The sequence below is a fragment of the Hypanus sabinus genome, chromosome 2 (genome assembly GCF_030144855.1).
Source record: "Hypanus sabinus isolate sHypSab1 chromosome 2, sHypSab1.hap1, whole genome shotgun sequence".
In the NCBI taxonomy this organism is placed as follows: domain Eukaryota; kingdom Metazoa; phylum Chordata; class Chondrichthyes; order Myliobatiformes; family Dasyatidae; genus Hypanus; species Hypanus sabinus.
In genome coordinates, this window is record NC_082707.1 from 109,648,525 (window position 1) to 109,671,369 (window position 22,845).

Genomic DNA, 22,845 nt, shown 5'->3' on the forward strand with positions numbered 1-22,845 from the left:
ATCAGTAATGCTGATGTGTCCGGACCCTGTTGAGACGGGCGGCGTTTCTGTTCTAGATATCCTGCTGGTGCGCTTGGGAGCCTGCCCGGAGGAGGCGGGTGAGCGCTGTTTGGAGGCATTGTCGATGCACTCAGGGTTTCGAGCTGCTTGTGCGGACGTGTGTAGCAGCATTGGGCTGATACCGAATTCAAACAAGAGCCAGTGGTGGTACGGCCTGGGGGAAGTATCTGAGGGTGAGACCCTCTTCGTGGACGCTGCGAAACACCACAAGGGAGGGGAGTTGACTGCTGAAGACACCTCGGAGAGAGAGAGGTTGCAGCGATTGGCCCCTACAGCCGTGGAAGATGTAGGCAGCGTGTGTATGGATTATATTGCGTTGAAGAGGCGCACTGTCAGTGACCAGAATATGGCCCTGAGGGCCAGAGAGGCGATGGCCTGTCTGAGTGGTGTGAAGTGGTTTAAGGTGCTGGATCTGAGGAGTGGATGTTGCCAGATCCCAATGAGTGGGGCCAACAAGGAGAAGACGGCCGTTATAAATTCCCTAGGAGTCTTCGGGTCCGAAAAGATGCCACAGGGCATATCTGGAGCCCTTGCAACCTTCCTGCTGGGCAGGTGGAAGACCATAGGGGATGTGGAGGCGTTTGGAGTTTTGGTGTATGTGGATGATCTCTTGGTGTTTGGATTTGCCTCAGGAGAATATGAAGTGAGGTCGTTGCAGGAGCAGCTGAGAACTACCGAGTTAAAGTGTTTTCTGGATACGTGCCAGGGCTGGCGAAGGTCGCAGCTCGTGAGAGACTGTCTCTACGGAATCAAGTTTGAAATGAAGACGGAGAGACTGGAGAAAGTGATCTGGAACCATTCGGAAGACTTACAAGTTGGAGAGAATGAAGAAAGTTGTCTGACTGAGGGTAATAGCAAACTGAGAACCCGGAGAGGGGAGTTTGCGGAGGTGAAGAAATTACAGACGAATCTCAGCAGAGAGAAGCGGAAGCTTGAAGGGAACCTGAAGATGACCATCGACAGTTCAAATGAAGTGCAAAACCTGAAAGTTGATCTGGAAGAAGTCATGAGGAAGAAAAAGCTGGAGAGAAGTGCAGTGAATACTGAACAGGAGGCTGAAGAGACTGCGGGAGCAGTGCAGGCCACGTGTTTCCGTTTGGAGAAGATCAAACAGCAGCTACCGATCACAGGAATGAGGAAGAATACAGATTCGATGGATGATGTGCTGGATGTGTGGTACATGCTGCCTTTTGCTGACTTTCCCTCGATTGAGGAAGAGACCTTTGGCTCTTCTCCCATTGAGTCAGGTGTAGCGGGGAGGGTTAGCTGTGTGCAGTGTGGGGCATGAGTGAGAGGTTGAGAGAGGAGTTGGTAGTGGGCCCAAGGTATCCCCAGTTGTGTCCGAGCCTGAAGGGTTTAGGTGAGGGGGTACGGAGGCCTCAGAAGGGTTAGGGAACTCCCAGATAGTTGGCCTAAGTGGCGCCTGAGGAACAGGGCGTGAGGGTTACTGTGTGGGGAGGAGATGTCACTGTTTGTGCTTGGGTTACGGTGTGTTGGCAGGAAAGGTGGCGAGTTATTTAGTAGTCATGAGGACATGACTTTTATTTGGTGGAGGGAGAGTGTAAAGAGGGTTTCTTCTTTTTTGTTAACTAGCAGGAATGCTAATTTACTGATAACGAGAATGGTATTCCTTTGTAAACCAAATGGGGATTAATGTTCTTTCTTCTGAGTCTGTAAGCTTTTGTTGACGGGCTTTTGGGAAGATCGGCGCGAGGGGGTCGAGAGAGAGGACGCAATGCTGTAAGCTGGGCGAGGATCGGACCCCAAAGGGGGGTCCGAGGCCGGGAGGTACTCCGAGGAGGGGGGATGAAGCTAGATGTGCTCGGTTGACCACTCGGAGGGTCCTGAGCTGTTTGGAGAGTCGAGGAGTTCGGAGGGTCCTGAGCTGCGAGTCGAGGAGTTCGGAGGGGATCGAATGGTGGCCAGAAGACTTCAGAAATTGAGCTCCAACGGCTGTGCACGAAGTGGTTTGGACTTTGATAAGTTTGGCGCCTTTTCTTTAATTTTCTCTTCATATATACTGTATCGTTATTAATCACTTAGTTATAATAACCTTTATAAATTGTACTCATTTAATCGCATATGGTGTACTGTCTGGTTTTGGGCGAGGCGGGGATATCACACAGCATCCACACCAGCTGATTACCCAGTTTGGCGGGGCTGAAGGCTGCTCCTCCTAGACAAGAACGAGCTGAGCGAGCCTGAGGCGACCCAGGGGGTTACATATACATAATTGTACGTGTGTACAGTCAGATATGCAATCTAATTAATGTGTAATAATAAATCTGACAGCCTGGTAAAAGAAACTGTCCTGGAGCTTGTTGGTCTTGGCCTTAATGCTGCGATACTGTTTGCCAGATGGTAGCAGCTGAAACAGTTAGTAGTTGGGGGGGCCTGATGATCCTCCGGTCCCTTTTAATGCAGCTGCTGCTGTAAATGTTCTGAATAGAGGAATGTTCACACCCACAAATGCACTGGGCTGTCCATACCACTCTCTGCAGTGCCTTACGATTGAGGGTGGTACCAGGCGGTGACAGAGCCAGCCAGGATGTTCTTGATGGTGCCCTTTTAGAAAGTTCTGAGGATCTGGGAACTCATGCCAAACTACTTCAGACATCTGAAGTGAAAGAGATACTGTTGTTCTTTTTTTTAAAAAAACCACACAGCCAACAAATTCCAGACGACATATGACAAAAAACAATTCATAGAATTTAGTCATACTCTGTGTCTTAGACATGTTGTTGTTCAGTTTAAAATTGTGCACCATTGTCATTGGTCCAAAGTTAGATTGGCTAAGATTAATAAAGATCTTGACCCAATGTGACAGATGTAAACAATTCCCAGCTATATTCTGCAATATGTTTTGGTCATGTCCAAAATTAGTAAATTTCTGGGGTTTGATTTTTGAAACTTTTTCAAAAATTTTTGGACAATTAGTTACACCATCTGAGTCAATAGCACTACTTGGAGTGCCTTCTCAGAATGTTAACCTCACAAATTCCAAACTGACCTCATCGCCTTTTGTTCACTTCTTGCCAAAAGGCTCATCTTGTGCAAATGGAAAGACTCTTCCCCTCCAACATATGGAAATTGGATCAAAGATATCATGTACTTTGTAAAATTTGAGAAGATCCACTATTCGGTCAGGGGGCAGTCTGCAAGATTTAACTCCATTTGGCAACCTTTTTTAAGTATTGTCAAAAATATGGATGCTGAAAAAGTTATTTGAATGTGTAAGGTGCTCTATCTTTATACATACACTAGGCCTTTATATCTATTTTTGATTGGTCTGGCTGGTTTTATTTGTTCTTGTTTATTGAGAGGTGGGAGGTTCTTTTTGTAACTGGTATAAAATGGTTGGCTGTATTATAACATAAGTTCTGTTATTTTTCTTTGTTAATAAAAATACTTTGAGAAAAAAAACAGTTGGTATATACAGTCCAGGTGAGATCCTTGATGGTATATATACACACCAAGGAACTTGAAATTATTTGCCCTCTCAACCATTGAAATCAATAGGGGCTAGCCTATCTCCGTGTCAGGGTCCAGTCCAGAACTGCGTTCTGGGTTTTGATCCGGTCCGAGGGCTCCGGACTCCGGGTCCTGCAGTTGTCCCTCCTGTCACCCGTGATCTAGTTAGGATACTCCTGGTTCAAGGAGGCACACCTGTAACTCATTGAGCTGCAGGTGTTTATAAGGGGCCTTGGGACTGGGACCAGGCGGGTGGTCGTTTTGTTCTGTTTCCCGTTTCTCCACCGGCTCCGAACTCTTCCCTGCATTCTGTGATCCCGCCTGGGCTCAGATCTTCTCATCATCATGCTTCTCTGCCCCGTGCCAGTACTACCAGGTTGGTCCGCTCCCCCCCCTTTCTCCCCATGTGCTGGTCCTGCTTCTCCACTCGTTTGTGTTTCACGCAGTCACGCTGTCTGCCGGCCGTTTCCGAATTTCCCGTTGTCATGACTGTTGTGTTGGTCACCCTGGACCTATGCCCGTTCCTACCCCTTGCCTCCGTCGGGCAGATCCGACCGACCTGCCGCTGCTCAGCAGTGGCTCTGCCTGTTCCTATCCCTTGCCTCCATTGGGCAGGTCTGGCTGACCTGCCGCTGCCCGGCAATGGTTCTGCCCCGTCCTTCTCTTCTGCCCGAACCCTGGGATAGTGCCCCGTACCCGCCTAGGGGTTCGCGCCTTGCCCAGGCCTCCGGTGTTTCCGCCTGGGGGGCGTCCCTACCTGAGATATATGCGACCCACCCAGGGAGGGTTCTCCACCAGCTTATCTAGTATGCCTGCCTGAACCCCGAGGACCTGCCTGCCTGCCTGAACCCCGGGACCTGTCTACCTGCCTGAACCCCGGGGACCTGTCTGCCTGCCTGAACCCCGGGGACCTGTCTACCTGTCTGCCTGAACCGGGGGACCTGTCTGCCTGCCTGAACCCCGGGGACCTGTCTGCCTACCTGAACCCCGGGGACCTGTCTGCCTGCCTGAACCCCGGGGGACCTGTCTGCCTGCCTGAACCCCGGGGACCTGTCTACCTGCCTGAACCGGGGGACCTGTCTACCTGCCTGAACCCCAGGGACCTGTCTACCTGCCTGAACCAGGGGACCTGTCTACCTGCCTGCCTGAACCCCGGGGACCTGTCTGCCTGCCTGCCTGAACCCCGGGGACCTGTCTACCTGCCTGCCTGAACCCCGGGGACCTGTCTACCTACCTGCCTGAACCCCGGGCACCTGTCTACCTGCCTGCCTGAACCGGGGGACCTGTCTACCTGCCTGCCTGAACCCCGGGGACCTGTCTACCTGAACCCCGGGGACCTGTCTGCCTGCCTGCCTGAACCGGGGGACCTGTCTACCTGAACCCTGGGGACCTGTCTGCCTGCCTGCCTGAACCGGGGGACCTGTCTACCCACCTGCCTAAACCTCAGGGACCTGTCTATCTGCCTGAACCGGGGGACCTGTCTACCTGCCTGAACCGGGGGACCTGTCTACCTGCCTGCCTGAACCCCGGGGACCTGTCTGCCTACCTGAACCCCGGGGACCTGTCTGCCTGCCTGAACCCCGGGGGACCTGTCTGCCTGCCTGAACCCCGGGGACCTGTCTACCTGCCTGAACCGGGGGACCTGTCTGCCTGCCTGAACCCCGGGGACCTGTCTACCTGCCTGCCTGAACCGGGGGACCTGTCTACCTGCCTGAACCCCAGGGACCTGTCTACCTGCCTGAACCGGGGGACCTGTCTACCTGCCTGCCTGAACCCCGGGGACCTGTCTGCCTGCCTGCCTGAACCCCGGGGACCTGTCTACCTGCCTGCCTGAACCCCGGGGACCTGTCTACCTACCTGCCTGAACCCTGGGGACCTGTCTGCCTGCCTGCCTGAACCGGGGGACCTGTCTACCCACCTGCCTAAACCTCAGGGACCTGTCTATCTGCCTGAACCGGGGGACCTGTCTACCTGCCTGAACCGGGGGACCTGTCTACCTGCCTGCCTGAACCCCGGGGACCTGTCTGCCTGCCTGCCTGAACCCCGGGGACCTGTCTACCTGCCTGCCTAAACCCCGGGGACCTGTCCACCTGCCTGCCTGAACCCCGGGGACCTGTCTGCCTGCCTGCCTGAACCCCGGGGACCTGTCTACCTGCCTGCCTGAACCCCGGGGACCTGTCTACCTGCCTGCCTGAAACCCCAGGGACCTGTCTACCTGCCTGCCTGAACCCCAGGGACCTGTCTACCTGCCTGAACTGGGGGACCTGTCTACCTGAACCCCGGGGACCTGTCTACCTGCCTGCCTGAACGCGGGGACCTGTCTACCTGTCTGCCTGAACCCCGGGGACCTGCCTGCCTGAACCCCGGGGACCTGTCTGCCTGAAACCCGGGGACCTGTCCACCTGTCTGCCTGAACCCCGGGGACCTGTCCACCTGTCTGCCTGAAACCCGGGGACCTGTCTACCTGTCTGCCTGAACCCCGGGGACCTGTCTACCTGCCTGCCTGAACGCGGGGACCTGTCTGTTTGCCAGAACCCCGGGGACCTGTCTACCTGCCTGCCTGAACCCCGGGGACCTGTCTACCTGCCTGCCTGAACCGGGGGACCTGTCTGCCTGCCTGAACCCCGGGGACCTGTCTACCTGTCTGCCTGAACCGGGGGACCTGTCTACCTGTCTGCCTGAACCGGGGGTCCTGTCTACCTGCCTGCCTGAACCGGGGGACCTGTCTACCTGCCTGCCTAAACCCCAGGGACCTGTCTACCTGCCTGAACCGGGGGACCTGTCTACCTGAACCCCGGGGACCTGTCTACCTGCCTGCCTGAACGCGGGGACCTGTCTACCTGTCTGCCTGAACCCCGGGGACCTGCCTGCCTGAACCCCGGGGACCTGTCTGCCTGAAACCCGGGGACCTGTCCACCTGTCTGCCTGAACCCCGGGGACCTGTCCACCTGTCTGCCTGAAAACCGGGGACCTGTCTACCTGTCTGCCTGAACCCCGGGGACCTGTCTACCTGCCTGCCTGAACGCGGGGACCTGTCTGTTTGCCAGAACCCCGGGGACCTGTCTACCTGCCTGAACCCCGGGGACCTGTCTACCTGAACCCCGGGGACCTGTCTACCTGCCTGAACCCCGGGGACCTGTCTACCTGTCTGCCTGAACCGGGGGACCTGTCTACCTGCCTGCCTGAACCGGGGGACCTGTCTGCCTGCCTGAACCCCGGGGACCTGTCTACCTGTCTGCCTGAACCGGGGGACCTGTCTACCTGTCTGCCTGAACCGGGGGTCCTGTCTACCTGCCTGCCTGAACCGGGGGTCCTGTCTACCTGCCTGCCTGAACCGGGGGACCTGTCTGCCTGTCTGCCTGAACCGGGGGACCTGTCTACCTGCCTGCCTGAACCGGGGGACCTGTCTACCTGTCTGCCTGAACCGGGGGACCTGTCTACCTGCCTGCCTGAACCGGGGTTCCTGTCTACCTGCCTGCCTGAACCGGGGGTCCTGTCTACCTGCCTGCCTGAACCGGGGGACCTGTCTACCTGCCTGCCTGAACCGGGGGACCTGTCCACCTGCCTGCCTGAACCCCGGGGACCTGTCTACCTGCCTGCCTGAACCGGGGGTCCTGTCTACCTGCCTGCCTGAACCGGGGGACCTGTCTACCTGCCTGCCTGAACCCCGGGGACCTGTCCACCTGCCTGCCTGAACCCCGGGGACCTGTCCACCTGCCTGCCTGAACCCCGGGGACCTGTCTACCTGAACCCCGGGGACCTGTCTACCTGTCTACCTGAACCCTGGGGACCTGTCTACCTGCCTGCCTGAACGCGGGGACCTGTCTGTTTGCCTGAACCCCGGGGACCTGTCTACCTGTCTGCCTGAACCCCGGGGACCTGTCTACCTGCCAGCCTGAACCCCGGGGACCTGTCTGCCTGAACCCCGGGGACCTGTCTGCCTGAACCCCGGGGACCTGTCTACCTGAACCCCGGGGACCTGTCTACCTGCCAGCCTGAACCCCGGGGACCTGTCTGCCTGAACCCCGGGGACCTGTCTGCCTGAACCCTGGGGACCTGTCTACCTGAACCCCGGGGACCTGTCTACCTGAACCCTGGGGACCTGTCTACCTGAACCCCGGGGACCTGTCTACCTGAACCCCAGGGACCTGTCTACCTGAACCCTGGGGACCTGTCTACCTGAACCCCGGGGACCTGTCTACCTGCCAGCCTGAACCCCGTGGACCTGTCTACCTGAACCCTGGGGACCTGTCTACCTGAACCCCGGGGACCTGTCTACCTGCCTGCCTGAACGCGGGGACCTGTCTGTCTGCCAGAACCCCGGGGACCTGTCCACCTGCCAGCCTGAACCCTGGGGACCTGTCTACCTGAACCCCGGGGACCTGTCTACCTGCCTGAACCCCGGGGACCTGTCTACCTGCCTGCCTGAACGCGGGGACCTGTCTGCCTGAATCCCGTGGACCTGTCTGCCTGCCTGAACTCCGGGAGCCTGTCTACCTGAACTTGAACTTCGGGAGCCCGCTCCACTCTGCCTAAACACTACCTACCTGAACCCCAGCTCTACCCTTAAGAGCCATGGCATCCCCATCCAGTCCTTCCCCTAGTACTTCAGTGTCTGCGTCCTGTGTTAGGGTCCATCCGGCCCCTCCTGACACTCCGTTTCTCTGTAATCCACAATCAACTCTGAACCTGGTGCTATGCAACATTATTCTATGTTCTAATGGATTTTTTTTTATTTGTAAGGGGAGAAAAAGGGAGAGCGAGTCACAGGCAACAGAATATTTAGGAGATATGAGTACTCACTCAATCTGACACATTACAGATCACTGTAACATTTCTCTATGCAAAGTGCTTCATGTAAATATACTCCGTTATGGAAAGGGCTTCATCTCCCACTTTTTCTATCCTTTTCTATTCCTGGGTATTGGTGTTTCCATACAAAGCCGTGATGCAAATAGCTAGGATACTCACCGTTGTACATCTACAGAAGTTAGTCAAAGGTTTTGGTGATAAATCTATGCAAACTTCTAAGAAAAGTAGGGATGTTGTTGTGCCTCCTTTGCATTGACATGTATGTGCTGGTCCCAGGACAGATCCCTGATATGTTGGTGCCAAAGATTTTAAAGCTGTTGACGCTCTCCACTTCTGCTTCCCCTAAAGAGGTCTGGCTCATGTGTCTCTGGTTTCTTCCTCCTCTGGCTCTTTGGTTTCATTGACATTGAGTCAGAGGCTGTTGTTGTGGCACCACTCACCCAGATTTTCATCTCCCTTCTATACAACAAATCATTATCATCTTTGTTTCAGCCAGCAGTAGTGTTATCAGCAAATTTAAATTTGGTATGGAGCTGTACTGGCCACACGATCAGTGATGACTTGCTTTGTGGCTGTGGACTTACTTTGGTGAACATCAGTTCTAAATGTTATTTGCTTACTTTTATTGCTTGCATGATTGGCTTTTTTTCCTTTTGGATGTTTGATTGTCTTTTTTTAAAGGGTTCTATTGGGTTTCTTTGTTTTGTGGCTGCCCGTAAGGAGACAAATATCAAGGATGTATAAAGAATTCATATTTTGATAATAAATGTACTTTGAACAATCAGTATAAACTGAGTAGAGAAGGGGCTAAGCACACAGCTTTGTGCACCTGTGTAGATGGTGAGTGTGGCGATCTTGTTGCCAATCAGCACTAACAGGGGCTGCCAGTGAGGAAATCAAGGATTGAGTTGCACATGGAGATACTGTGTCCCACCAGGTCTTGAAGCTTAGTGATGAGTTTTGAGGGGATGATAGCATTAAATTTTGAGCTGTAGTTAATGAAGAGCATCCTCATATATGCTTCATTGTTTAGATATTCCAGAGCTGAATAAAGAGCCAATGAAGTGGCATCTACTGTTGACATGCTGTGATGGCAGGCAAATTGGAGTGGATCCAGGTTGTCCCTCAGGCAGGAGTTGATGTACTTGACTAAACTCTTCAAACACTTTATTATGGTGGACGTAAGTGCTACTGGTCAAAGGGGCAGGTTATGATATTCTTCTTGTGTACCTCAGACTAGCAAAGCAAGAGGTTGAAGAAGTTTGAAACACTCTAGCTAGGCAGATAGATAGATACTTTATTAATCCCAAAGGAAATTACAGTATCACAGTAGCATTACAAATGCACAGATATATAAACATTAGAAGTAAAAAAGAATAAAAAATAAGTTACCTGAAACAGTCTAACAAGAGGGAGTCATCAATTCCCGTCTATAGGTTGACTCATTATAGAGCCTAATGGCCGAGGGCAAGAATAACCTGATATAGCGCTCTTTGGATCAGCGCAGTTGTCTTAGCCTATTACTGAAAGTGCTGCTCTGTTCAGCCAAGGTGGCATGCAGAGGGTGAGAAACTTTGTCCAGAATTGCCAGGATTTTTCATCAGGCCCTTTGTTCTACCGCAGCCTCTAGTGTGTCCAGCTTCACTCCTATAACAGAGTCAGCCTTTCTAATCAGTTTACAAGCCTGTTGGCAACACCCATGTTGATGCCACTGCCCCAGCACACCACCACATCGAAGACTGTACTGGTGACAACAGACTGGTAGAACATGTGAAGGAAAGGCCTGCATACTCCAAAGTGCCTCAGTTTCCTCAGGAAGTAGAGGCCACTCTGGCCCTTCTTGTACACAGCCACTGTGTTGGTGCACCACTTGAGTCTGTCATCCAGGTATACCCCCACGTATTTGTAGGTCCTCACCATCAATAGTAACAGGAAACAGAGCAAGCTTAGACTTCCTAAAATCCTTTACCATATTCTTTGCCTTACTGATGTTAAGCTGCAGATGATTCAGCTTGCACCACTTGACAAAGTCCTCCACCAGGGCCCTGTATTCATCCTCATGTCCTCCCTTTATACACCCAACTATTGCTGAATCTTCAGAGAATTTCTGTAGGTGGCATAGAAACATAAACATAGAAAACCTACAGCACTATACAGCCCCTTCAGCCCACAAAGCTGTGCCGAACATGTCCCTACCTTAGAACTACCGAGGTTTTACCCATTGCCCTCTATTTTTCTGCCATGTAGAAGCTCCATGTAGCCATCCAGGAGTCTCTTAAAAGACCCTATTGTTTCTGCCGGACCACCACCGCTGGCAGCCCATTCCATGCACTTTAAAACTATGCCCTCTCGTGCTAGCCATTTCAGCCCTGGGGAAAAAGCCTCTGACTATCCACACAATCAATGCCTCTCAGTCAATGCCACAGAGTGGTGAATCTGTGAAATTCATTGCCAAAGGCAGCTGTGAAGGCCAAGTCATTAGGTATACTTAAAGGAGATAGATCAGCTCTTGATTAGGAAGGACGTCAAAGGTTACAGGGAGAAGGCAGAAGAATATATCAGCCATGATCAAACGGTGGAAGAAACTCGATGAGCTGAATGGCCTAATTCTGCTCCAATGTCTTATGGTCTCTGCCCATATGCAGGTAGGACAACCAGATGCAACACACACAAAATGCTGGAGGAACTCAGCAGGACAGCCTGCGTCTGTGGAAAAGAATAAAGAATTGACGCTTCAGGCCGAGACCATTCATCAGGACTAAAAAGAAAGGGGAGAAGTCAGAATAAAAAGTTAGGGGGAAGGGAGGAAGATGTACAAGGTGGTAGATGATAGGTGAAACTGGGAGGCGGCAGGGTGAAGCAAAGAGCTGGGAAGTCAATTGGTGTAAGAGATAAAGGGCTGGAGAAGGGGAAATCTGATAGGACAGAAGGCCATGGAAGAAAGGGAAGGCACAGGAGCACCAGAGGGACGGGATGGGCAGGTAAGGAGATAAGGTGAGGGGGGAAATGGGAGTGGGGAACAGTGAAGGAGGGAGGTGGGGCAAGTACTGTAAGTTTCAGAAATTGATGTTCATGCCATCAGGTTGGAGGCTACACAGACGGAATATAAGGTCTCTAACCTGAGTAGCCTCATCGTGGCAGTAGAGGAGGCTATTAACTGACATGTTGGAATGGGAATGTAAACAGAATTGAAATGGGTGGCCACTGGGAGATCCCACCTCTCATCATCTTATACACCTCTATCAGGTCACCTCTCATACTCCGTCATTCCAAGGAGAAAAGGCCGAGTTCACTCAACCTATTCTCATGAGGAATGCTCCCCAATCCAGGCAACATCCTTGTAAATCTCCTCTGCACCCTTTCTATGATTTCAACATCCACGGTCATCCATGGCTTCTGGTTAGCGCATGTAGTGATGGTCTTGGACACAGTGACATCGTCGATGCACTTGCTGACGTAGCTAGTCACTGATGCGCCACTGATTGGTAGAGTTGCCATCAGATTCAGCCTCCCTGAACGTGTGTCAGTCAGTGTGCTCAAAGCAGTCTTGAAGAGCAGAGATGGCTCCTGCTGGCCAGGTTTTCACCTGCTTCTGAACTGGTCTGGAGCGCCTGACGAGCGGTCTGTATGCTGGGATTAGCATAATAGAGATGTGGTCTGAGTAACCAAGGTGGAAGTGGGGCTCCGCCCGGTAGGCATCCAGGATGTTTGTGTAAACAAGGTCCAATGTGTTCTCCCCCCTTGTTGCAAAGTCCACATACTGATGGAATTTGGGGAGCACTGATTTAAGGTTTGTGTGGTTAAAATCTCCGGCGACAATAAACAGTCCATCAGGGTGTGCGTTCTGCAGTTCGCTAATAGCCCCGTACAGTTCACAGAGCGCCTCCTTAGCATTAGCGCTGGGGGAAATGCAGACACCAACTGTGAGGACAGTGGTGAATTCCCATGGTAAATAAAATGGTCTGCATCTAAGAGTAACAAACTCCACTAGCAATGAGCAATGTCTGGAAACCAGCACAGAGTTGTTACACCATTCTGTATTGATGTAAACACACACACCACCACCACGAGTCTTACCAGAAAGAAGTGTCCCTGTCCACTTGAAACAAGGTGAGCCTGTCCAGCTGAATGGCGGCGTCCGAAATTTCATCAGTGAGCACGTCTCTGTAAAAACATACGCACAGCAGACTCTGTACTCCTGCCGAGTATTTTGTTGGGAGTCAGATGTAGTCCAATTTATTGTCCAGGGAGCAAACATTGGAGAGCAGAATGGACGGAAGAGCCGGCCGGCTAGGGTTTGCTTTTTGCCCGGCACGGACCCCTGCCCGCTTGCCTCGCTTCTGCTTCTTCGCACATCACTTACAACGCCTCCATCTCTGGCCACCAGCATCAGGCAACTCTGAGAACTGTAGGCCCGATCCCCTCAGCAAGTCGAGGTCATGTAATTTAACCAGCAGATCTTTGTGAAGGTTTGTTTTTGGGTGATCTCTGTACTGTAGCAGTATCTGGCGATGGTAAATAGTTGCTCTGTTATCCATGTGCCCTAATCAAAAATTGTGTCTCAAAATTAAATTAGAAAATTAAAGTGCAACTCCCTGGGTCGCCTCAGGCTCGCTCAGCTCATTCTTGTCTAGGGGGAGCAGCCTTCGGCCCCGCCAAACTGGGTAATCAGCTGGTGTGGATGCTGTGTGATGTCCCCGCCTCGCCCAAAAACAGACAGTACACCATATGCGATTAAATGAGTACAATTTATAAAGGTTACTATAACTAAGTGATTAATAACGATACAGTATATATGAAGAGAATATTAAAGAAAAGGCGCCAAACTTATCAAAGTCCAAACCACTTCGTGCACAACCGTTGGAGCTCAACTACTGAAGTCTTCTGGCCACCCCTCCGAACTCCTCGACTCGCAGCTCAGGACCCTCCGAACTCCTCGACTCTCCAAACAGCTCAGGACCCACCGAGTGGTCAACCAAGCACATCTAGCTTCATCCCCTCCCCCCTCGGAGAATCTCCCGGCCTCGGACCCCCCTTTGGGGTCCGATCCTCGCCCAGCTTAGAGCATTGCGTCCTCTCTCTCAACCCCCTCGCGCCGATCTGCCCAAAAGCCCGTCAACAAAAGCTTACAGACTCAGAAGAAAGAACATTAATCCCCATTTGGTTTACAAAGGAATACCATTCTCGTTATCAGTAAATTAGCATTCCTGCTAGTTAACAAAAGGAAACCCTTTCCCAACAGTAACAAAGAAATAAAAAGAAACCCCCTTTACAAAAGTAAAGTAACACCAGGTCTGAAAGGCTGCTGCTGATGTGCCACACCACCTGCTGGGCCTGATGGGCCCCATCTAAACCCCTTGCACTAGGGAGATGCCAATTGATATTTGGGAAATTAAAATCTCCCATCATAACAACTCTGTTATTATTACACCTTTCCAAGATCTGTTTCCCTATCTGCTCCTCAATATCCCTGTTCCTGACTTCCTGACTGGGAGACCTCAGTCAGTCTGGTTCAGAGGCAGCATCTCCAACACCATCACAATGAGCATGGGGGGCCCCAGGGCTGCGTGCTCAGTTCACTGCTGTTCACTCTGCTGACCCACGACTGTGCTGCAACACACAGCTCGAACCACATCATCAAGTTCACCGTAGTGGGTCTCATCAGCAAGAACAACGAGTCAGCATACAGAGAGGAGATGCAGCGGCTAATGGACTGGTGCAGAGCCAACAACCTGTGTCTGAATGTGAACAAAAGAGATGGTTGTTGACTTCAGGAGGGCACGGAGTGACCATTCTCCACTGAACATTGTCGGCTCCTTGGTAGAGTTCATTAACAGCACCAAATTTCTTGGTGTTCACCTGGCGGAGAATCTCACTTGATCCCTCAACACCAGCTCCATAGCAAAGAAAGCCCAGCAGCATCTCTACTTTCTGCAAAAGCTGAGGAAAATCCATCTCCCACCCCCTCATCCTAACCACATTCTACAGGGGTTGTATTGAAAGCATCCTGAGCAGCTGCATCACTGCCTGGTTTGGAAATTGCACTATCTCGGATCGCAAGACCCTGTAGCAGATAGTGAGGTCAACTGAGAAGATCATTGGGGTCTCTCTTCCTGCCATTACGGACATTTACACTACATGCTGCATCCGCAAAGCAAACAGCATTATGAAGGGCCCCATGCACCCCTCATACAAACTCTTCTCCCTCCTGCAATCTGGGAAAAGACACCAAAGCATTCAGGCTCTGACTCTGACTCTGGGTTTTGAGGAGTCTGATGGCTTGGGGGAAGAAACTGTTACAGAGTCGGGACTGACACCAAATTACTGCCCACTACTATGCCTATTGTCTTGTTTATTATTTATAGTACAAACAAGCTGGAGGAACTCAGCAGGTCAGGCAGCATCCGTTGAAACGAACAGTCAATGTTTCGGGCCAAGACCTGGCGAAGGGTCTCGGCCCGAAAAATTGACTGTTCGTTTCAACGGATGCTGCCTGACCTGCTGAGTTCCTGCAGCCTGTTTGTACATGTTGATTTGACCACAGCATCTGCAGTGTACTTTGTGATTATTATTTATTGTAATGCTTGCACTGTTTTGAGCACTTCATGCAGTCCTGGATAGTCTAGTGTAGTTTTTTTGTGTTGTTTTACATAGTTCAGTGTAGTTTTCGTATTGTTTCATGTAGCACCATGGTCCTGAAAAACGTTGTCTTGTTTTTACTGTGTACTGTACCAGCAGTTATGGTCGAAATGACAATAAAAAGTGACTTGACTTGACTTGACTTGACTTACTATTGGGCGGCCTATAAAAAATACCCAGTAAAGTTATTGACCCCTTCCTGGTCCTAACCTCCACCCACAGAGCCTCTGTAGACAATCCCTCCATGGCATCCACCTTTTCTGCAGCAGTGACACTATCTCTGATCAATACTGCCACGCCCCCACCTCTTTTGCCTCCCTCCCTGTCCTTTCCGAAACATCTAAAACATATAAAGAAGGCATGAAAAGGATCACAGTAATAACAGGATCTAAGGCCAAAAGGAAGGGAGTAAATTAAATTAATCTATCATTAGCAAGAAGGAACTGATCAAACCAATAGGGCACAAATGACAAGTTCCCTGAAACCTAGGGTCTACAGCAAAGTATCTCAAAAGATGTGGTTGCAGAGATGCATTTTTTTTGTGTTCTTCCAAAGTTGCCTTGATTCTGGAATGATCCAGCAGAATAGAAACAACCCCGACCATCACTGAGGATGGGGGTTTTCTTGCAGGTACAGTACTGTGCAAAAGTCTTAGGGACATATATTATACAGGCAGTCCCCGGGTTACATCCGAGTTCCATTCCTGTGTCCTTCTTTAAGTCGGATTTGTATGCAAGTCGAACAAGTACATCCGGTATTATTTAGCATCAGTTAGTCAAACGTTTGTCTTAGTATATAGTATATATTTTACCTTTCTATGCATATAAAACACTTAAGAAATGTATGTATTCCAATAATTAAACCACTGTGTTTTTTAGTAATAATTGTAGCCTTCATCGGGGCAGGGCCTTTCACATGCTCCATTATTCTCACTCATCCGTTATCCTTTAAAATTGTTCCAATCGTTGACAGACTGTAGCCTAACGATTTTCCAATGACCAATGGCATTTCACCTCTTTCCAAATGCTTTATTATTTCCACTTTATTTTCAATCGCGATCACTTACCGTCAATGGAACAGAAACACAGCGGGCGGTGGGTTCCAAGCTGGGCCGGCTCCCGAGGTCCACTGGGTCCTAAGGACCACCGCACTGAGGCAGGCTAAATGGGACAAGTGGGGGCTGTGCTGGGTTTGGGTATTTGATCCTCCACAATATTCCGCGTGGGAATTTAAACTGGAGGTGGCACTGTTTTATTTTTACGAGGTCGAGTTACAAGCTCAACATCTACCCGGCACAGAAGTGGTCTGGATCGTTCTCCAGCCCGGTTCTGATCTCACTGTGCCACCAGCCAACCGGAACGGGGGTGGGGGGGGGGAGGCGGAGTCAGGGTGAACCTTACTAAGAAAAATTTAAGCTAAATACAAAGTTATACACTCAACACAGTATCAACAGCAAAGACTTAAAATGGCGGACGGCGTTCTCCTTCCTTGGTTCGTAAGTACGAGTTATCTGCAAGTTGGACGCTTGTAACTCGGGGGACTACCTGTATAGCTAGGATGCCTAAGACTTTTGCAGTATAATGTAGTAATTTTATGTATTGCTCTGTACTGCTACTGCAAAAAGAAAACAAATTTCATGTCATATGTCAGTGATGAGAAATCTCATTCTGATATGGGTCTCTATTGTGGACTGAGAATGGGAGAGGAGAATTATGGTTAGAAAAAGAGGAATAGGGATGGAAGGGAGTGGGAAGCACTGGAGACACATTCTGTAATGATCAATACACAAACTGTTTGAAATCAAATGACCTTGCCTGATGTCTCAGGGCTAGGTGTGTTTGCACCCGTGCCATCCCCTACCACTGGCATTCCTTCCCTGCCACCTGTCCCAAACCCCTCCCCTGGCAGTCTACCCCCACCATTCCCAGCATCCTTTGCTCCCACCAGATTTACAAATTCACTCTGTTCCACATTGACAAATACAGTAATGTGCAAAATTCTTAGGCACCCTAGCCATGTACACATGCCTAAAACTTTTACATAGTACCGTATCTTCAGCTGCTTTTACCTGTCTTGCTTCCCATAGCTGCTCTTTAAAAGGTGATTTGACCCAGTTGTTGGTCACTGTTTTGGTAAGTAGCCTACTGGCAAATTTGGCTCTTATTCAACAAAAGATAATGAAACAATTAGAAGTAGGACTTCTCAATTAGTTTAACAACATTAATTTACAAAAATTATCCTGAATTAAATTTGCGACACTGAGGAATTAAACTAACTGAAGGCACAAGAATCAAGTTCCATATAGTTCATTGTCTTGTGAAACCTACATTTCCATTGAGAAATGAGCAGTGTTCATTCGGTGGAAGTGCCAAGATTCTTGAGAACATTCCTTTCAATAACTACAGAATATATTCATAATGGCAAGAGAATAAATTTGCACTTACCAAGCTTCCAAGAATTTATCTGTGCTAGGCTTTGGCTCCAAGGTGAGATGTTTTTCAAACTCAAAGTTGTGAATTGATTTCAACTTCCTTAACAATCGCATATCTCGATCTGGCTGCAAAATCTCAGAGCGTACCTTCACAGGGGATCCCAGGCTTGGCCCATTTGGAGGCACATTTCCAGCACCATGACTGGTCTCTTCCTCAGTGACCCCCTACATATTAGAAGAAAAAACGTCTGTAATCTCAGCTACAAAGGGCAGTCAATAAAAACAATAAAATTATGCACTTGCCTATTTTTCTTTCACAATTGTCACTTTATCCCTCATCTTCACACACTATTTAGCTTTTATGCTTAAAATCTTCTTGAAGATGTGTTTAAACCAAAAACCTATTTGCTCTTCATTTAAACACAATAAGTCTCAATGGTGTCCAGGGCACCATTCGAAAGGAGGCTGGGCAGCTGTGGCAGAGAATATTCAAATCTCGATCAAACTCATTAAAACATGTTTTCTACTGCTTATTGTGTCATTCTATGAACAAATTGATTACTTAATTTTCTTATTAAACAATAGTGACCAAAGTACTTAACTGGCGTAACAGCCTGAATGGATATCATGAGACAGTAAAAACTGCTTTAGTAAATCAAGACAACACACAAAATCCTAGAGGAACTCAGTGGGTCAGGCAGCATCAATGGAAAGGAATAAACAGTCGACATTTCAGGCCAAGACTTTCATCAGAACTGGAAAAGAAAGAGCAGAAGCCAGGACATGAAGGTGTGGGGTGGGGAGGAAGTACAAGTTGGCAGGTGAGACCAGGTGAGGGGGTAAGGTAGGTGGGTGTAGGAGGAAGGATGAAGTACAGAGGGGATAAGAGGAAGAGATACATAGCCGAAGGAGGAGGAATCTGATAGAAGAGGACATTACATTATAGAAGAAAGAAAGAGGGAGGTGATGGGCAGGTGGAGAATGGGTGAGAGGGTAACCAGAACAGGGAATGGGAAAAGAGACGGGAGAGGGAGGGAGGAGGAATAAGTTACCAGAAGTCAGAGAAATTAATGTTCATGGTATCAAGTTGGAAGCTATTCAGATGGTTGCTTCTCCAACCTGACTTCAGGCTTCATCATGGTAGGAGTGCAGGGACAGGCATGTCAGAATGGGAATAGGAAATCAAACTGACAACCAGGAGAGTGAAGGTGCACAAGGTGGTCCCCCAATCTGCATTGGTTCTCACCTTTGTAGAGGATAGGCAGGTGAAGTGAACCAAGTTCAGGAAAATTTATTATCCTTCAACCGTCAGACCCCTGAACCAAAATGGATAACTCCACTCAACTCAACACTGAACTGATTCCAATTTCAAGGACTCCACAACTCGTGTTCTCAGTATTTATCTACCTATCTAGTTATTTATTGTATTTGCACAGATTGTCTTCTTTGCACGTTGGTTGTTGGAAGGGGGGAATGTAAAGTTAGGTATAGCACTTGTCATGCTTGCAGGGGTAAGTGCCAGGAGGGCAATCAGTGGGGAGGGACCAGTGGACAAGGAGTACAGAAAGCAGTAGGAAAGATGTTCTTAGTTGCAGGATTGGCAGAAGTTACGGAGAATAATATGTTTGATATAGAGGCTCAATGGGTGTTAGGTAAGGAGTGTCAATGTCTCTGCAAGATTGGAGTGATCAAGGGGACAAATGGCAAACAGGTTTCTGGACAATGAGTGAATAGGAGCAGCAAGAGAACAAAAGACAGAGAGAAGAACATAGGAGCTATGAGATATAGAACAAAAGGACCAGTCAGACAGGTCACAAACAAGAGAAAATCTGCAAATGATACAAAATACTGGAGGAACTCAGCTGCCAAGCAGCATCTATGGAAAAGAGTAAATAGTCAATGTTTTGGGCCGTGACCCTTCATCAAAACAAATTGGATATGCCTTTCACTCTGAAGAAGAAAACCGATAAAAGGTACAAAGCCAAGCCAATACCACAGATGAACGCTGATACAAAGAGTGAAAAATGGGATTACCTTACATTGTAGAATTCTGTAGTAAATACAGAAGCCTTCAATGCTTCCAAACAAATGATGTGCTGCTCCTTAAGACTTTATTGGGCCCCTCATCTGTGATATTGGTTCAGCTTGTTAGTTTCTTGACTCCCCTCCACCACCCCCATTCATCATTGAACATGTCAACTTGACCTGCTGGGCATATCCTCTTGCTCTACGTTTCACAACTGCTAAATTCTTTGTCTATGTTCTCTCTTTAACTGCTCCATTTACTTAATGAGTAGATAGCCTTGTTTACTGCACATTCTCATGGTCACCCATTCTCATGACAGAGACATCCAATCCTCCACCACCATACACTTCTTGGAGTTTCAAAGATCCTTTTGTTTCCTTGCAGCCTTGATGAAGGGTCTTTGACCTGACCTGAAATGTTACCACTACTTCTACCACCACCCGCCATAAATGTGGTTAAATCTTTTGAATATTTCCAGCAATCTCAGTTTTTACTGTAAATTCCAAGCATCTGCATTTTTTTACCTTTACTTTTGATAGTTGGTGCATTTTTTTCCCTCTAAATAATATTCCTGTACCAAATTTTTCATGTATTTTTCTATGTGGTTTTACATAAAATATTGATTTACCATGGTAAAAGTCATCATTTATATAATTTTTTTTACAGTATATAATGATAATTTAAAACTGCAGCCACATCACTACATGGCTACAGTAGCAATCATTTTGATATTTTCAATTTTAGTGAAACAGATTTATGGAGGATCATGCAATAAACAGACATCAAATGAAACTAAAATCCATTCATTTTAATGTCAAACGTAACAATGAAAATAGTTGCAGTTTTACATCTTTTATGGAACAAACAAGTATATTGTACTCCAAGTATAGGAGCAACAATTTCAATTACATTAAATGCAATATTCTGAACTTTTTCATAAAATTTTTCTTGTTAAAAAGTCATTACTGCACTTAATATCTTAAGCATATTTTGCTCTAACTTCTTTTACAAGTTCACAATTGACATCACCACATCAGGTCAAATTTCAAATAAGGACATGACTTTGTAGAGGAAAGAGATGAGAATCAAATGACATGGTGTCAGGACAACAACCTTTCCTTAAACGTCAGCAAAGGAAAAGAGCTTGCCATTGACTTCAGGACAGGGGGTAGATTAATCAGTTTTGTCTCTATCGATGGTGTTGAGCTGGAGATAGTTGAGACCTTCAAGCTCCTAGGCATAAACATCACCAATAGCTTGCTCTGGTTCAACCATGTAGACACTATGGCCAAAGAAGCACACCAGTGCCTTTACTTGCTCATATGGCTAATGAAATTCAGCATATCCCCATTGACCCTCACCAACTTTTTATAGATCCACCATTGAAAGCATCCTATCCAATGCATCACAGCTTGGTAATGGCAACTGTTCTTCCAAAGACTGCAAAAATTGCTGAGTTCTCAGTCTATCACAAATACCAATCTCTCTTTCACTGTTTACACTTCCTGCTGCCTTGGAAAAGCAACCAGCACAACCAGAGACCCCACCTCTTTTCTCAACTTTGAATGGGGCAGAAGGTACAGAAGTTTGTAAAAACACACAAGGCACTAGGACGGCTTCTATCCCTCTGTAAAGAGGCTCTAAAACAGACCTCTTGTAGGTTAAAGATGAACTCTCAGAATTTATGCTATTATGGCCTTTGTACCTTGTACAAAGTACCTTGTTGTACTTTGCACTATACTTTCTCTATACCTGTAACACTATATCCAACATTCCATCAGTGCTTTTCCTTGTACTACTTCAAAGTACTTATGTTTTGAAATGATTAGTATAAATGGCTTGTGAAACTAAGATTTTGAGGCAAGATGACACCAGTGACCCATGGTAATGTTCTGTGGACTATGTACAATACTTTCAAATATACTTCTGTTGAATTACTCTCACTGCAATTTGCAGCATGTAGTTTCTCTTTAAGCAATGTACTTTTAAGTTGACTTAAATAACTATAGACTTAATGATCTTCTAAAGGATTCAGCAGACCTAACTCTCAAGCAAGCAGGTACATCACCTTTTAAGTGAAGGAAAGTTTAGCACCACAACCAGAAGAGAGGTGGGTGTGGGGAAGGGGGGAAAGAGACGCCATGCCAGGCTGAATCACAAAGGAATGAGACCCTCTCTGCCCAGCATCTTGCTGGCAAGTGTGCAGTTGCTAGAGAACAAAATTGAGGACCCAGGTGCACATTGCTACATCAGAGGAAAGTGAAAGATTGTTGTGAGCTTGTTTATCTGAGACATGGCTTACTCCCAGTACACTAGATACAGCAAATAACCTGAAGGATGGACTGAACTTTTCAAATCATAGTCAGGGACTTCAACCAAGCTTGACTGAAGAAATTTCTGCCCAATTACCATCAGTAAACAAGCTGTAGCACCACAGGGCCCAACACCCTAGACCACTGTTGTACTAACATAAGGAATGTCTACCATTCCATGCCCAGACTGCATTTTGGGAAATCTGATCACTTGGCTGTCCTTCTCCTAACTGCATACAGGCAGAGGCTAAACAGCAAGGCCCCAGAGATTAGGATAGCAAAAAGGTGGTTGCAGGAAGCAAAGGTGCGGCTACAGAATTGCTTCAAGTCAATGCACCATAGCTGTCACAGACTTTATAAAAACAGTGTGTCCCCACAAAATCATTCAAAGTCTTCCCCAATCAGAAGCCCTGGATGAAACATGAGACCTGCAATCTGCTGAGGGCCAACTCAGAGACATTCAAGTCTGGTGACCATAAAAGTTACAAGTGGTTCAGGTACAATATCGGAAAAGCCATTTCACAGGTGAAGTGGCAATTCTGGATTAAACTTATATCAACGAAGGATGCTCTATAGATGTGGCAGGGCTTTAATGTTATTACATCTTCTAAAGTAAGATCAAGCAACAGAGGCGACATCAGGGCTTTGCTTCCAAATGAGCTCAATGTCTTCTATAATCACTTTGACTGTCAAAACCTGGAGGAACCATCACAAACTCCCACCGTCCCTGATGATCCTATGATTTCAGTCTCTGAGGCCAATGTGTGAGCAGCCTTCAGGAGGGCAAACCCACAAAAAGCATCCGGACCATATGGGGTATCTGGCCAAGTACTAAAGACCTCTGCTGATCATGTGGGTGGAGTATTCACTGAGATCTTTAACCTCTCACTTCAGCAGTCAGAGATACCCAACTCAGGTTTCACTTACATTAGTGCCAAAGAACATGGTAACCTACCTCAGTGACCATCATCCAATAGCACTTACACCTACAGTGATCAAATGTTCTGAGAGGTTGGTGATAAAACACATCAACTCCTGCCTGAGAAATGACTTGGATTCGCTCCAATTTGCCTAATGGAGCAACAGGTCCACAG

At 48.3% G+C, this 22,845-nt stretch overlaps 1 protein-coding gene across 2 annotated transcripts in view; it reads right to left on the bottom strand.

Moving 5' to 3' along the window:
* LOC132382062 (tau-tubulin kinase 2-like) overlaps positions 1 to 22,845 on the bottom strand; it is a 377,848-nt gene that overhangs the window by 83,224 nt on the left and 271,779 nt on the right. For both annotated transcript variants that reach the window (XM_059951917.1, XM_059951909.1), the window contains exon 12: positions 17,427 to 17,638. In XM_059951917.1, the coding sequence (XP_059807900.1) occupies positions 17,427 to 17,638 (212 nt within the window). The remainder of the gene's footprint in view (positions 1 to 17,426; positions 17,639 to 22,845) is intronic.